We start from the raw sequence: 17,044 nt of genomic DNA, 5'->3' as shown, positions 1-17,044 counted from the left end.
CAAATACCTAGTAATTAATATTATAAAAAATATAAACATATATCAATATAGTACTATTACCTAAAATAATGTCACTAAGAGCAAGCACAAAAAGGAAATCGTAGACTGCACCAACCCTATTGTTCCCCAAATGTTGTTCAGCAGAATAAATGTTTTAACCATTTTCTAAAATGCTATCAGTATGCCAGCTTAATCTCAGTGAGGATACTATTCTATAGCATTGCGGCTACAGGACTCTTTTCAGCCCAGTCTCTCCTGCCCCTCAGAAATAGGGCACTACTAATAAAGTATACTGGGAGGAATATGCCATTCCTTTTGGAGGAAGTAGTCCTTGTGATATCTGGGTACTAAGCCTTACAAGACTTTATAGATTAAAACCAGGACTTAAACTTTGTAAGCTAAGACTTTCAAAGACATTGACTTTGAAAACTAATCCATGACCTTTAGTACAAGTATTTTGTGGCTACAGTAATTCTTAGTTAACAATAAATGGGCTTCTGCATTTTGTACCAAATGCAGGGGTGGGCTCCAGCTGGAACGCTAAATTGGGCTCACCCCAGTAGCTCATGAGTGCTTGCGGGGCCAGTGCGATTTTGCTGTGGAGATAGCAAAATTGCGCATGGAGCCGCAGGTGCGCCCATGTTTCAGCATGCATGGAAGCAAAAAACCTCACCGAAAAACGGGCGCACCTGCGGCTCCATGCGCAGTTTTGCTATCTCCATAGGTGCAGAAGCAAAATCGCGTTGGCCCCACAAGCACTCACGAGCCGTGGCGGCGAGCCCAATTTAGCGTTCTGAATAGCAGCCCACCCCTGACCAAATGTCATTTCTGAATTGTCTTCAAAGGCAGCACAGTGTCAAGTACTTTGCAGCTACTTTACTATCCCAATAATCTGTTTAGTGATGAGGTTGTGGGATCCTTGGTGCTCTGTAAGCTTGCTCGCAGACATAGCCTTCCCACCTGTGTCCTAGAACTCTCAATTCAACAATAACCTAAGTTATACTGATGATGTCTCCCAAGAACTTCATTTAGAAGTTGAGAAGTAGAAGCTGGGCTGAACTTTAGCACCATAACTGAGTGTTCATCAGACCAGTAGTCACTGTAAAATAATTGTCGCTAACTACCAGGTTTCTAAATGGTTCAACTTCATATACAGCCATTCATGTTTCATGAGGAAACTTGGTCACAAGAAAGGTGTTTCTTAAGACCATTGCCACCATATCTTTGCAATCTTGGAATTGAGTCTGCGGAAGAATCAAGATCCAAGTGGACAAATCCTTAGACGGTGACATCCTCACTTCATTTAATCAACATTCAATAATGCATGTCATGTCTTTGCATTCATTCATTTCCAAATCATGGCCAAATATGGTCTTAATCCAATGAATTTAGCCTTTACCAACAATGGCTTGAGGTGAGAATCACCATTTATTTGACCTGGATCGAAGATTAAGCTATATGGATGAAAAAAGGGACCAACACAAAATTGTTGGTTTCTCTTTTTTTTTTAATGGCTTGTCCTGTTATCCACCACACTATCTGCGTCAACCCCTCACTAGTAGGTTCTGTTCACCTCTCTGCTTTAGTGACCAGAACTGCATCCCCCAACATCAGATTACTAATCCTCAACATTGTATCTCTCACCAATATTTCAGTATCTTGACATCTATCCTTTCACAACTTAAACTCACCATCAGTCAACACTGATGGTCAACCATGAGCTGCCAATCTGTATTTCACCTATATTCCCTTTTGCTTCCATTCTGTCCTAGTTGGTGTCTTCCTATTGCCTTTTATTCACTTGGTGCTGTGTGTGTGTGTGTGTGTGTGTGTGCAGGCACACATGCTTTTTTCTTCACCCAATCCTTTTATGGAAAGGATCCACTATGGATCCACTGAAATTGAGGAAGCCGCATCTAATAATCCATGTTTATGTATTGAGGGTGACAAATTGCACATGGAATCTGACTAATTCTGTCCTTGTTCATGATTCCAGAGCTCCATTAACTAAAACAGGTTATTTAAGAATCAACTGAGGATGTGTTATTTTTTTTTTTGTAATATTCCTTCTCTATGCCATCATAATATACTTTGTCTTGTGTGACTGAGCCAAAAGTTCTAAAATCTATTATGAGAACAATAATAAACAAAGAGTGTTAGATAATGAGGTGAAGAGTATTCATTATTTAAACCTATTGTTTGAATGTACAGTGATACCTGGTCTTACAAACGCCTCTTCATACGGACGTTTCGTGATACGAACCCGGTGTTTAAGATTTGTTTGCCTTGTCTTAAGAACCATTTTCATCTTATGAACCCGAGCCCGGGTGCGTGTGCTCTCTTACTGCACGTCCGCTTGCTTACTGCCGCAGGGATTCCCCTGGCTTGTGACTGACACTGCCGGGATTTCCCATTTGCTTCCTGCCCCCGCCAGGATTCCCCGCCTCCAGACATGCATAAGAAGACAAGCCAGCGGGGTGGGGAGGGGGGCTAAGAGAGAGGGAAGCCACGGGCGACAAAGCACTTGGGGGGATGTCCGGCTTGGTGTTCCAGAGTCACCCCTCCTCGGCACCCCCAAGCTGAGAAGGGAGGCTCCCTGCTTCTCTGACCCTCCCCTCACAAACCCCGGCTCTCAGAACGAAAGACAAGTCAGCCGGGTGGGGAGGGGGGCTGAAAGAGAGGGAAGCCATGGGTGACGAAGCACTTGAGGGGATGTCTGGCTCGGGGTCCGGAGTCACCCCTGCTCGGCACCCCCAAGCAGATTCCCTCTCAGACCCCCTCCCCACCCGTCTGGCTTGTCTTTCATTCTGAGAGCCAGGATTTGTGAGGGGATGATCAGAGAAGCAGGGAGCCACCCTCCTTGGCTTGGGGGATGCTGAGGAGGGGCGACTCCGGACCCCGAGCTGGACATGCCCCCAAGCGCTTCATCGCCCGCCGGACAAGAACCTCCCCCGTGGCTTCCCTCTCTCTCCCCACCCGGCTGGCTTTGCCACCGTCACCGAAAATTTTCAAGGAGGGTGTGAGCTCCGCCAGTTGACAAGCCGCAAGGCAGCTTCCCACGCGCGTCAATCCACCCACGAGGCTCTCTCTGGGCAGCCTGCACTGTCTCCCCCCCTCCTCCTCCACCCGCCCCCGAACAAGGATCCGAATGTCGGCAGTAATGAGGCAAAATGGGTGAGTTTTGGGATTGCACGCATTATTCGCTTTTACATTGATTCCTATGGGAAACATTGTTTCATCTTACAAACTTTTCTACTTAAGACGAGGTATCACTGTATGTCTTTTGGGAGTTTCAATTTTATTGAGGTGTTTATTCTTTTTTCTATTTTGTATGATTAATTTGCTCATTATTTTAGCTTTTGACCTGAAAATGTAACTTGCAGTTTCTCATCTTTGGAATCAAATATTCACACGTCAGTTTTCCTCCCCACTCTACAGACAATCGCTAAAATGTCCCCAACTTCACTCAAGATAACTTTCCGGCAACTTAAAGAGGGAGCTTCTTTGAACCTGCAAGATGTATTAACAATGGAATATAGATTGAGTCAAGCATGCATGGTAAGACGTGTTGCATTTTGGCACTTTCTGAGCCAAGTATATTTTTATGTCACTAAGTATGGCTCACAGGACTGCTGGTATTTCCTGTAGTCCACTAAAGATACGAACAGGAATTCTGTTATCTATTCTATTCTATTTTTGTACACTGCTGTCTGTGAATATATTGGACAAGGGGCAAACCTTTTAGCTAAACGTAGACAAACTTATACCATGATATCAAAATGTCAGATATTTTAGTTTTACTGTTCCTAAATGAGAATTAGCTTCCCTTTTGTGCCTGGCCTTCAAGACCTCAGTAATTACATTTTATTTTAAAATTGATTTTAAATGTTAGCACTTGATCTTTGCAGCACAAGTAACGAGGCTGCTTGTTCTCTCATTGGCTCTGTTCAGCATTGTTTCTTATTAATTTTAATAAATAGGACTCTAGGCAAGATGTTAAGGTTCCATACTAAGCACACTTTAGTCACCTGTATCTTCATGTACTTCCACAATTGTTATCCATTTGGCCAATTGGCATCTGATGTTGCTACTGTCTTGTGGGCTGTAGGAAAAGTGACATTAAGCTGAATGTTGTACTTTATATATTTCTATTTTTTTCAGTTTGTATACTTTCACTTAAGCTTATTTTTTTCAGCAGCTACAACTCTCTGCGGCTTTGTGTAGGAGAAATCTCTTTTCTCACCCCTTCCCAGGAATGTATAAAAGAACTTATACAGATTAATTCAAGGTCTAAAACAACCTGGATTGCCATTGTCGCTTCAATGAAGTCCTTATGATTTGTCAAATGTCGCTGAACAAGCCTTTGGAGGGATTAACAATCATAAATTGTACCTTGGAAAGTGTCCTTGCTTCTGTTTGTCTCATCCATATAACAAAGCAGATAGAGTATACTTCAGAATGACCCCATTTATTGTATCTTTCATAAAGATGTGTTCCACTCAGATAAAAATGCACGTGTGTTTTTTTCCTAAAGTAATTTTGAGTTTCTAGTTCAATCAAAACATTGCTACCCATTTTTCCCAGCTCCCCCAACTCACTTGTGACGACAGTATAATTCTGATAGTTTGTTGAATTTCAGCATTCTATACTGACTATAGTTGGTTCTTTGAAGACATTCAAAAGCTGTTGCTATGTTACAGACAAAGAAAAAACTATTTTCTCCGTCCTCTGTCTCCCATTGGTTGATCAAGAACATTCATGTTGTTATTGTGCCTTCAAGTCAGTTTTTGGCTCCTGGTGATTGCCTGGACTAGTCCCTGCAGTTTTTTGACAAGTCTTTTGGAAATGGTTTGCTGTTGCTTCCTTCCTAGGCCTAAGATAGAGAGAGCCCAAAGTCATCAGGCTCTGTGGCTTTGTAACTGAGGTTGGCTTATGTCTAGAGCAAGCCTAGAATTTACAATCTCCTGTTTTTAACCTGATATTTTAAATCACTACACCAAGTGGCTCATCTAGCTTACACATTAATACAACGTCCACCACCATACTCAATGCTCATTCTGTAGGGGTGATGCAATGTCCATTATAGTCACTTTCTGGCATCTGTCACACTGCCAGATGAACTTCTGGCATTAGCATCTGGAATACACTCCATGTGAGATAATTTCATTTGAAAGGTGCACATTCCATCAGTTCTCCGCTGACTCAGCTATTCATCACCAGTAAGTAAGCTTTGCTATTCTCTCACGTTCTGTATGTGAAGCTCAGAAATCAACAATAAAAAATAATGAACAGCTTATTTTCAAGTAGTAATCTTTACATCAAACAACCCTCCCACTGATCTTGTGCAAAATCTCACACTTCCATAGAGATCTCGTCCTGGAATCTCAGAGACGCAAGCTACAAATGCTACCAGATTGAAAATCAATATACAAAAGGGGCCTTTACAAAATATATTTGTATGTGTGGAGTTCTTGATGTTCTGTGAGCTTAGTTGTTTGCTAGCAGACATTTCATTACCCCAACTAAGCAACATCTAATGAAACATCTACAAGCAAACAAACAACCCCAGAGAACATCCAGAACTCTAAAATTCAACCCTGAGCTACAGATATTCTTTCCTAAAGTGCTAAGGGAACAAAATATAGAACAAAAATTGTGTTTCACAATACACTAGGAAATTACCTAATGGCTTCTTTTATCTTACAGCAAGGCCATGACTTCTATGAAGGTGTCCGAGCAGGTAAAATTTGAAGCCAGAGTGCCCATTTCAAGTGCATTACAATGCAGACCTAGTGAGATTCTTCAGAAACTGTTAGTTTGGACATGTTACTTGTATCAGGGACAGTTCAAGACATACAATATTTGTATAGGATGCTTGCAAAATATATTGTCTGGTGACCTCTTTTTATTTGAGACAGTTTTAGTAACAAAGTAATGAAGATAATAGAAAAGAATAATAAAATTTAAGAAAATTAAAATTAATTGAAATAAGATAATTTATTAAAATAATAAAATAGTACCATGTTTTCCCGAAACTAGGACCTGTCCAGATAACAAGCCCTTTTGTGCTTTTGAGTGCATCTCTCCCCCCCAACCCAATAAGCACCCCCAAAAATACTTAAGATGCATGCACAGCTGCCACACAAACAACATGTGCGCCAAGGCCAGGGAGGGGAAACATGACCCCCACGCCCTACACACACCGGTCATCCATGTGGAATGGCCTCGCCATTCCCGCTCCCGCAAACCTGAGATCGCGTGCCCCTCTTCGTGGCAGCCACAGAGAGAGGGACTGGCGCCAGAATTCCAAGCAGTGGCGGTGTAGTCTGTCTGCAGAGCCATTAGATGGAATCGGCATGGCCAGTTGAAAATGCAAGAAGTTGTTAATTGCTCGCACTCATGATAGGTTGTTTTTTTTTTTACTGTGCAAGATGTTTCCCTGCACAGACCGGCCGAGAGATGCAATGGAGCTGCCAGACTCTGGTAAAAGTATGTTTTGCAGCCCGTCTCACCCCATCTGCCGCACCACCTGTCTCACTTCTCTTCCGTGTCTTACCTGACTTCCAGCTACTGCCATGCCCGGCAAGAAGAAGAGAAAAGACAGCAAACAAAGTCTTGTTCTATACGTCTTGCTTCTCCGCCATTCCATCCCTCCCCACCTGCCACTCCACCTCGAGATCGGCAGGCCAGATTTGGGGAGCTAAACGTGCTGCTGCTACCCGTGAGGACAAGAACGTGAGAAATGGGCTCTCTCACAGTGCCTCCTCTCTCTCTCTCTCTCTTCCCCCCCATCTCTCTCTCTCTCTCCTCCTCCTCCTGAGCAGCATCGATGCATCCAGCTCGCTGAATTTGTCCTGCTATCTCGGGCTTCCAACTCCTGCCATGCCTTGTGAGGTGGGGAGAAGAGATAGCAAGGGGAGCCCTGTCTCAATCCATGCGTCTTCCTTCTTCACCCCCCACCCCTCCTCACCTGCCACTCCCCCTCCCCAGCTGAGATCAGCAGGACAGATTTGGGGAGCTAAATGTGTTGTAAGAACAGGCCATGCCAATCCCACTTTGTGGTTGCGCAGACAGCCTGCACCAGCCACTGTTTGGAGCTCCCCCTGCCCCCCCCCAAGTCCCAAACTGACAGGGTTAAGGCTGGCAAGAATTTTTTTGTGGCCACTCTTTTTGCAGCACCCACTAAGAGAAGGGCCACACAAGCTATCTAGTTTGTGGGAGCAGCCTCTGCAAGGCTGTTCCATGTGGGGCACGCCCCCCACCCCTTTGCCTCCCTGCCTCATCTCATGATGTTTGCACGGGAAGTAACAAAAAAACTGCCTTGATTGCTGGATATAGCAGCCTGAGCAGCACCGGTAAAGAAGCTAGTTGGCACTCCGGCACCAGTCCCTCTGCCAAAGTTTAGTGGGCCTCCGGCACCACAAAAATAGGATACCCCCGCCCCCTGATAATAAAGCCATGGCCATATTTCGGGGATCAAAAGAAAATAAAACCCTGTCTTATTTTCAGGGAAACACGGTAGATATTCGGACCATCAAGCATACTGCTGCCTATTTCACTGGGTAGCAGAATGGGAAGCAATATGTAAAATTGAGCAGCTCTAAGAAAAATAATAAATAGATATAAAATATAGAAAATGAATAAACAAACAAATAAATAAAATTTCTGTTGTGGCTGTGCTAGTAGGTAAGATTGTTCCAGACATATGGTTTGCCAAAATCTATAATAAACAATACAAACAGAAGCATAACTGGCAAGTATCACTTCCATATCCTAGCTACGGAGAGTATTTTAGAAGACTCAATGTGTTTCCAGAGTTTTAGGTGTTTTTTCTTCAAAACATCTTAGTGCATTAAAGCTGGATAGAGGAGCAGTACAGAGGGTTTGGAAAAGAACACTCAATCCAGACATGGAGCCACTGGTGATAAGAATATGCCGTGTTGGGGAGATATAAAGACTAACCTACCACTGAGATTGAGTTGAGATTGAATTTTTTATATTAAATAATTTGTTGGTGTTTGGTTTAAAAATAATTATTATTACTGCTCTTTCTGACAGATGTTCACTAGATTAGGAATACAAATAATAAAATGCCTCTACCGGGCTGGCACCAAAAAAAAGCCATTAAATAACATGTTTCTTCGAAAATAAGTCCTGTTCCAAAAATACTGTTTCCACTTGTTAAGGTTAGGGAGTAACGCTAGAAATACGATGACGGCAAGAATAGCCCTGTCTTGCTCCATGTGCCCTAAAAGAATAAGACTGTCCCCAAAATAAGGCCAAACACTTATTTTAGGGTTTAAAAAAATCTGAGACAGGGTCTTATTCTCGGGAAAACATGGTAAATAAATGCTTTAATGTTGGATTTTCAGTCATTCTGTTTTCAGGAGATAGGAATGTAAAGTACAGTACTCTTCTACTCGAACAATCTAGTGAGTCAGTTCCATCTTCTATAGAAACTGCATACATTATAGATAATGTACTGATCTCCCCAATGGTTTATCTTTTATAAGAATAATATAAAGTGATCTTTATAATATGATTATTGAAAAAAGCATAACTGAAAACATTTTTTCTCTACTAGTACTTATCGACAAAGACCAATCTCCAAAATGGATGCCAGCTGTTCTTGAAGAAGTAACAGATGAATTTTTGGACTCATGCTTTAAGTCACTTGGAAATGATGATCTCAGATTATAATGTTTTACTAATGTAAAATCAAAGCCTGTATTACATAAACCCTGTAAAATGTATGGTGAATTTAATCCAATAAATTATTTCATCATGTAAAAACATTGGAATTGATCGAAATGCTTTGAAGAAGACTTATATTTTCAAGAGAAAAACATCATTCCAGATTCTAGGAGTTTGGGTACTTATATGTTTTTATTTTTCTGTGAAAACTGAATGTAGAACATGACACTCTGGATCATCTAAAACAGGGGTCCCCAAACCTTTTACATAGGGGGCCAGTTCACTGTCCCTCGGACTGTTGGAGGGCCGGACTATAAAAAAAAACTATGAACAAATCTCTATGCACACTGCACATACAGTGGTACCTCAAGATACGAACCCCTCGTCTTACGAATAACTCGTGATACGAACCCGGGGTTCAGAAAAATTTTGCCTCTTCTTACGAACTTTTTTCGAGTTACGAACCGGCGTTTGGAGACTGCTGGGAAGCCGCACGGCTGTTTTAAAAGGTGACAGCCGGGCGGCGGGGCTTCCCAGAAGCCTCCCGAACGCCGGTTCGTAACTCGAACAAAGTTCGTAAGAAGAGGCAAAAATTTTCTGAACCCCGGGTTCGGTTCGGGAGGTTGCTGGGAAGCCCCCCAGCCCAGCTGTCACCTTTTAAAACAGCCGCGCCGTTTCCCAGCTGTCTCCCGAAGCCAAACGTGGAAGTTCGGCTTTGCCGTTCGGCTTCAGGAGACAGCTGGGAAGCGGCGCGGCTGTTTTAAAAGGTCGCACCTTTTAAAACAGCCGCGCCGCTTCCCAGCTTTCTCCTGAAGCCGAACGCGGAAGTTCGGCTTTGGCGTTCGGCTTCAGGAGACAGCTGGGAAGCGTTCGGCGTTCGGAGACAGCTGGGAAGCCGCGCGGCTGTTTTAAAAGGTCGCAGCCGGCCTGGGGGGCTTCCCAGCACCCCCCGAACCCCGAACCCGGGTTCGGGGGGGTGCTGGGAAGCCCCCCAGGCCGGCTGTCACCTTTTAAAACAGCCGCGCGGCTTCCCAGCAGTCGCCGAAAGCCATTTTTTTGCGGGGGTTTTTTGGTTGCACGGATTAATTGACTTTACATTGTTTCCTATGGGAAACAATGTTTCGTCTTACGAACCTTTCGTCATACGAACCTCCTCCTTGCACCAATTAAGTTCGTATCATGAGGTATTTAAAGTAAAAAACAAAATGGGAATGTACTATTTAGAGGGGGGAGAAGGTCTGAAATTCATATATGTTTATGTTTTGTTTTTAATTTTCTTTTGTTGACATCTGGCTATACAAGGTTTTCTTGGCTTATGAAAAATGTATAAAGAAAGAAGGAAGCACTTTGGCATAATGGTTAATAAGTTAGAAATATAATTGGTGTTGCACTTTTTGAAGGAACATTAAGGAGGAAATTTAATTTTAAAAAAATGAATGTAACTGGATGACAAAATTAGGAAAAAAAACTTTTGCAACTTTTTGGATGATTGATATTAGTTACTAACAAAATACTGCATTTTATTCATGGAAAATTAGATGGTACACTGTATTGTTTGAATGTATGTTGAGAATTTTTTTAAAAAAAATTACCCCCCCCCCAAAACAGTCCTTCCTTCCTCTGTCCCTCCATTCCTTCCTTCCTTCCTTCCTTCCTTCCCTTCCTTGTTCCCTCCATTTCTCCTTCCCTCCTTCATTCCTCTCCGCTTCTCCTTCCCTCCATCTCTTTCCCTTTTCTTTCTCTCTCTCTTTTCCCTGTGCTCTTGTCACTCACCGGCAGACCGGATAAATGGCCTCAGTGGGCCGCATGTGGCTCGTGGGCCGTAGTTTGGGGACTGCTGATCTAAAACATGGATGGTTAAATATGACAAAAATGAACTGCATTAATTCAAATGAGAGTTGAACAGCTGTCCAAAATGAATGTTCATGCAATATATCTTAATTCTCTTTTATATAAAATTGGAGTTTTTTTTTTACTTGCAGACTGTTGTTACTCAGAAAGTTCTGCAATGCCCCCTGTAGTTTGGGTACAGCTATAAAAAACTATTTGTTCCACCATTTCAACTTTACTGACAAAACTAATAAATGAAATGATTCTCCTGCTAAGTGAAATCTGTGACCATGTGCATGTTGTAAATGGGGTATGTGACAGCATGGAAGATAAGTTACCAGGGCCTAGGGCAGTGATGGCAAACCGTTTTGGCACCAAGTGCTGAAACCGCAACACATGCGTGCATATGCGTGTGGGTGTACACGCTGGAGCACCGGAAACCCAGTGCGAATGCGTGCGCTGGCCAGCTAGTCTTCGGGTTTCTGGTGCTCCAGCGTACTTGAGCAGCTGACCAGTGCACATATGCTCACCAGCAACTAGAAGAGCAGCTGCCAACTGCACGCATGCCCATAGGGAGGGCTTTGCCTGCCATTTCTGGCATGCGTGCCATAGGTTCGCCATCACAGGCTTAGAGGATCTCTCAAGGACTGAATGAAATCTGAATGAATCTCCACATCAAGAATTGTCTTCAAAGATCTATTAGCCTACTATGATTGAAAAATATCTCATTGATATGTAATTGAGTGAGACCTCTACTTTAAATTGACAGTGACTTACATCATGAAAACAAAATATCGAATTTGTGTAATAAAAAAAATATACCATATGCCAAAAGGGCAAATTCAGTTAGGATAACAAAATATATACAACTCTAGGCAACTGGATCCACCACCCATCCAGCCCAGATCCTGAGAAAAGAAATCATGTTTTTAAATCCTCTGGAATTCCATTACAGTATAGCAAGAACCACCCAGAGATCAGCCAAAGCCTCATTCCCAGGGCAGGCACTGGAGCAGAAAAGGCACATTTCCAGGTCCCAGTAGCATCACTTAATTAAAGGAACCTGGAGAGCTATAGGCCAGTGTTTTTCAACCAGTGTGCCGTGGCACAGTAGCGTGCCATGAGACATGGTCAGGTGTGCCGTGGGGAAATTAAACATGGGTCACCAAACTATGGCCTGCGTGCAGAGGCCATTTATCTGGCCCACCTCCAGCCGCCTCCAGCCGAACATAAACATTCCCCTCACAATCCCTCCAGCTATCAGCGACAGGAAGAGTGGAGGCATATGGAACGCTCACTGACCAATCACCTTCTAGGATTCATCCTGACCATTAGCAATGAACCAATAGCAGGGCGCCTCTCATCCACACCCAGGAAGTCCCTTCTCGGGCTACTGAACACTTGTCATTGTGTGGCTGCGGCGAGTAGTTGAAGCTGCTACTCCTCCCCATGGTCCCGATTTCTAATCCTGGTCAGGACTGGAGATAAATGTTGCCACCACAAACACATATCTATGTGACCTGAGCTTCTCAAGCTTGACTGCTATAAAAACTAAAAACAGAGGAACAGCTTTGTGTGCGTCTTTCTACCATTCCTGCCAGAATATCCCTTCTGTGTTCATCGAAACAGGCCCAGGTTTCACACTAAGCGAGTATAAATACATTTAGAAACCATATTATTAACTATATGTATAATAGAGTGTCATTTTGATTGGTGGTGTACCCCAGGATTTTGTAAATGTAAAAAATGTGCCACGACTCAAAAAAGGTTGAAAATCACTGCTGTAGGCCAACACCATAAGAAGCAGGCAATCCCTAAAATAACAAGTATCTATGCCATGTAGGGTGTTATAGATTATATACAGCACCTTGAAATGGACTCAGAAATAAACTGTCAACCACTTCAGTTCACTGTCCACACTGATTCTGGACCAGTAGAGCTTCCAAGTGGTCTTTGAGGACACCTGCATGTAGAACCTGTTGCAGTAATCTAGCTGTCAGATTAGTGACTGTGTGAAGGGCTTCTCAATCTAGGAAACAACAATGCACCAAGTGAAGCAATGGAAAAGTCTTCCAGGCCACATTTGATATTTAATAATTGAACAAGAGCTATGAGTCCACTCCATGCTCCCAGATTGCGTATGATTCTTAAATTGGGAAATGCTAACCTGGCCAAAGTTAAAGATGAAAAATCCAGATTGTGACAGTACTTGGTCTTGGTAGAACTGAACTGGAGAGAGTTCCCCCCAGTAGGATGCTTGATATGGCTCATTCCAGCTACTACCATCACTACCATAGTGGTTCTGCTACAGGTCATTTATATAGGCCATCTACAAGTGTAACCGGGGCTATCTCTGTTTAGCTAATCTACATCCAGGATTTTTATCAAGAAGGAAATCCTAGAAAGATAAAGAATTGTAATCAGGATGATGGCTAACCAACTAGAAACTGGTTTTGTTCCAAATAACGGTAATGTGAAATAGAGCTACAGCAAGGGTGTCAAACTGAATTTCATTGAGGACTACATCACAATTGGGTTTGACCTTGAAAGGCCGGGTGGGGGTGTGGCCATAGCGTGACACAGGACCTCACTTTCCGCAGACATGATTTTGAAAACTTATAAAAACAGGGAAGCGTATATTTCTGTTATTTTGTTTTTTAATACTTACTTGATCTACTTGACGATCTTATGAAAGAGAGACAAGATTAAGAAACTGATTCCGTAGGAATACTAGAACTATACATTGACATAGTAGCTATAGCAGCAGATTCCTGAGAGCCTGAAAGGTAAAATATTTTACTTTTCCTCACTTTTGTAACTTTCTGGAGTACTCCGGAGGCCCTGTTTTGAGCCTGGGAGGCTGCCTGCAGCACTCCGGAGGTCCTGTTTTGAGCCTGGACAGCTTCCTGGTCATGGGCCACTCCAGAGGCCCAGTTTTGGGCCTGAAAGGCCTCCTGGGCAACTCAGGAGGCCCTGTTTGGGGCTTGGAAGGCCTCCTGGGTGATTCCAGAATTCCATCCAGGCCTGGGCCATTCTGGAGACTTAAGAGATTGGTGGGGCGTGCATGCCCCACCCATGCCCCATTTTTGCTAGCGAAGGTATTGTGGGCCAGTCCTTTGCTATTTCCGGACCAACCCCGTGGGCTAGATCTAAGCACCCTGCAGTCCGGATGCAGCCTGTGGGCCTTTTGTTTGACACCCCTGAGCTACAGTAAAACAAAAATTAACTTAAAACTGTACAGTGAAGCTAGACAAGATTTAATGCTTATGAGTTAAAAATGCACATTTTGGGAATGAACGATCATTACTTGATGAAAAAGGAACATTTGGAAATATTTTGTAAAGAAAAACAGTATTATACTGCTATTGTGCAAGTAATCCCCAGATGATGGGTTATTGTACATACAGCATATACACATAGACCAAGCAGCCCCATATTCTTTCATTACACGGTCCTATTCAAGAATTATATTTTATTAATGTTCTTCTGTTCTGGTTATTTTTCATATGACCATATTTTTTAATTATTTTATTAGGGTTTTTTAGGTAACTAGTGATTAACCAGTAAATTATATTACATAGAAACATAGAAGACTGACAGCAGAAAAAGACCTCATGATCCATCTAGTCTGCCCTTATACTATTGTTTGTATTTTATTACAACTGTGTATAAATCTTTTCATAGATAGGTCATATCACCATTCTTCCACAAGTTGCCATGGCAATAAATGATGTAATAATATTAGAATTTAGATTTTTTTTTAAACAAAAAATAGAACTGGGAAATCTTTGAAATGTGTTCAGTAAAAATTGTGTTCAGAAGAAGTACAATGACACAATAGAACGTCATACAGCTGTAGACAAATACCTACAGCCTTTCAAATCAAGATTTTATGAAATAGAAGGGAATTCTTCCTAGCCTCAGTGAGTAGAGAGGATGTGCAATCCTAACCCAAAGATAGCGGTGAATGTTTTTATTGTTTGCCGAGACATTCACTACACTTGTCCATTTGTTTACACTGTTTAGAAAGCTACATTTTATTCTTCCTGAAGCATTTTTCACTTGGAAGGGGGGGAGGGATTGAAATGATCAGGTAAAAAGATAATGATCTTGTTAGCATAATTTCCTATGCCTTGCCTTTTTCAGCCATTTCCCAACTTCAAAGAAACAGTGCCCTTTTGGACTTAAACACTAGGAAATAATACAAACATTGTGTTGCATACTTGAAAAATCTGAAAACAAAAATACAGACACATTTTTCATTTTACTCAAACCATTTATATATTTCATAGCAGGTCTATGACAATTTGCCATGGCCAACTCACCAAATCAACTCACCGCAGTCACTGTGCCGCAGCCAACTCACTGCAGGGCAAATGTTACACTAATATCAAAGATATGGTGGAATAGAATCATTAAAGAAAGGATGCGAAAGGAGGAACAAAAATGACAAATCAAAACATATTTTATTTATTTTAAATAATTAAGTTTGTTAAATTGACCTGCGCCAAGTTGACCATGGTGGGTTGCCTGCAGTGAACTGTCCCATTCCATTCCTAGCATGAGTGGTATTTTGTTTCTCACATTCCACTCAACATCCTATCTAAATGGAATTTTTAATAGTACATTTAGTATTTTATTGGCACTCAAATTTTGAAATGTTTTAGCAAGGTCTTGTCGGGGCTTGTTTTAGACATTCTTGTCTAAAACAAAAGAAAATCTTATAATCTCCATTCCCAGTTGGACGTGGTTCTCTAAACATGCCAATTATACTTCATAGATAAGTAATTGTTTTATGAATATTTAAGAGCCCAAAGTTTTTAGGACTCTCATATAGAGTTCTCGATAAATACACAAATTTGTAAGGGTTTTTCTTTTATTCAAACATAATTTCATGCAATTAACTAATTAGAAGGAAAATACATATGCTGAAAACAATGGTAGTTTCCTTCCTTAAACTGTTACTTAAATGATAGTCAAACTGCAAATAATTATTTTAAAAAGAATAAGGGACAGAATGGATTTCGCCTGCTTAACCTATGTAAAGCGATTCAAATTTGAGATTTGGATCTCCATATCTTTTTTCTGAGAAGATCCTGTGGAGACTGCTGGCTGTTACCACTTCAAGAGCAGAAAGAGGGAAATGAAGAGATTACTAACATGCCAAACTGCAGCATGTAAAATTGCTCAGTTAGTATCCTCATTATATACCTACTTAGTAAAAACTTTTAAAAGTATCTTGTTAATTCCAATGAAGATAGGTCATAATGGATAAAATCTATTTTGTGATTGCTAAGAACCAACAATGATTTTATGACATAATCATAATCATACTTTTATGATGATGCAGTTATAGAACACTTGCTATATACTTATAAGGTAAAGGTTCTCCTTGCATATTATGTGCTAATTGTTCCTGACTCTAGGGAGCAATGTTCATCTCCATTACAAAGCCAAATAGTCAGTGCTGTCCGAAGACATCTCCGCGGTCATTAGGCCGGCATGACTAAGCACCAAAGGTGCACGGAATGCTGTTACCTTCCCACCAAAGGTGGTCCCTATTTTTCTATTAGCATTTTTACGTGCTTTCAAACTGCTAGGTTGGCAAAAGCTGAGACAGCTAACGGGAGCTCACTCCATTACACGGCATTAGGGATTCGAACCACAGACCTGCTGACCTTTTTAATCGACAAGCTAGCATCTTAGACACTGAGACACCTGGTCCCTTGCTATAGTATAACTTTTACAAAATCCAAGACAAAGTCAGTCTGACATTTACTGTACAACTGTGTTTGGTCCTTGCCCACTAATGGGGTAATATTATGTAGAATATATATGTGTGTACATGTATTAGAACTCAAGGGGGTTCTGGCTCTAGAGAAGTCAAATTATTTTCCACTATTTGCCAGAATAATTATCAATTTGGTGTGTGCTTATCGAATATTGTGGAAAAAAGAATTGCTCCAAAGTATTCTGCTCCAAAGGGGAACTAAACTATAAAGTATCTGAAATGTGTAATTTGAAACCATTAGGGGTGACATTTTTGCTATAATGAATTATACCCAAACAAAATGATAGCTTTCTCCTTGATATAAAAGTGCCTTGCTTCTTTCAATTCTGTATTGAAAATATACTCTGCTAGTCTAAGAATGGTGTATTTTATTTAGAGAAAATAATATAGAGTTTAGTTTAGGAACAGCAATTCTTCACTATTACTGTATTATAATTTCCCTTTGAACAGTTAATTATGTTGCCTGAATAAGCAAGAGGACAAAGGCTTTGCTTTCTTTGAATTTAATACTAAATTAATAGTTTATTCCCACATTTTCAGTAATCATCTTTCTCCATATATACAAGCTGCCACATTTGTAATATACAGTATTACACTTTTGCTTTCTCTTTGTCTACTATCCCTATTGTCCCCTTGATAATTGACAATCAAGAGAAACAATCCCTCCAGTGTTTTTAGTACACTTTCATAAGGACTTTGCTAATAATAACTTGCAAACTTATTGTAATT

At 41.4% G+C, this 17,044-nt stretch overlaps 1 protein-coding gene across 1 annotated transcript in view; it reads left to right on the top strand.

Annotated features, from left to right (window-relative positions):
• The window catches only part of HIBCH (3-hydroxyisobutyryl-CoA hydrolase), a 70,702-nt gene extending 61,909 nt beyond the window's left edge, over positions 1 to 8,793 (top strand). The window contains exons 12-14 of the mRNA XM_070731946.1: positions 3,439 to 3,558; positions 5,707 to 5,740; positions 8,585 to 8,793. Of these exons, the coding sequence (XP_070588047.1) occupies positions 3,439 to 3,558; positions 5,707 to 5,740; positions 8,585 to 8,700 (270 nt within the window). The 3' untranslated portion in view covers positions 8,701 to 8,793. The remainder of the gene's footprint in view (positions 1 to 3,438; positions 3,559 to 5,706; positions 5,741 to 8,584) is intronic.
• The last annotated feature ends 8,251 nt before the right edge of the window (positions 8,794 to 17,044 follow it).

Source organism: Erythrolamprus reginae, chromosome 1 (assembly GCF_031021105.1).
Source record: "Erythrolamprus reginae isolate rEryReg1 chromosome 1, rEryReg1.hap1, whole genome shotgun sequence".
Lineage (NCBI taxonomy): Eukaryota > Metazoa > Chordata > Lepidosauria > Squamata > Dipsadidae > Erythrolamprus > Erythrolamprus reginae.
The sequence above is the reverse complement of the archived record's forward strand: the minus strand, read 5'-3'. Positions and strand labels throughout refer to the sequence as shown.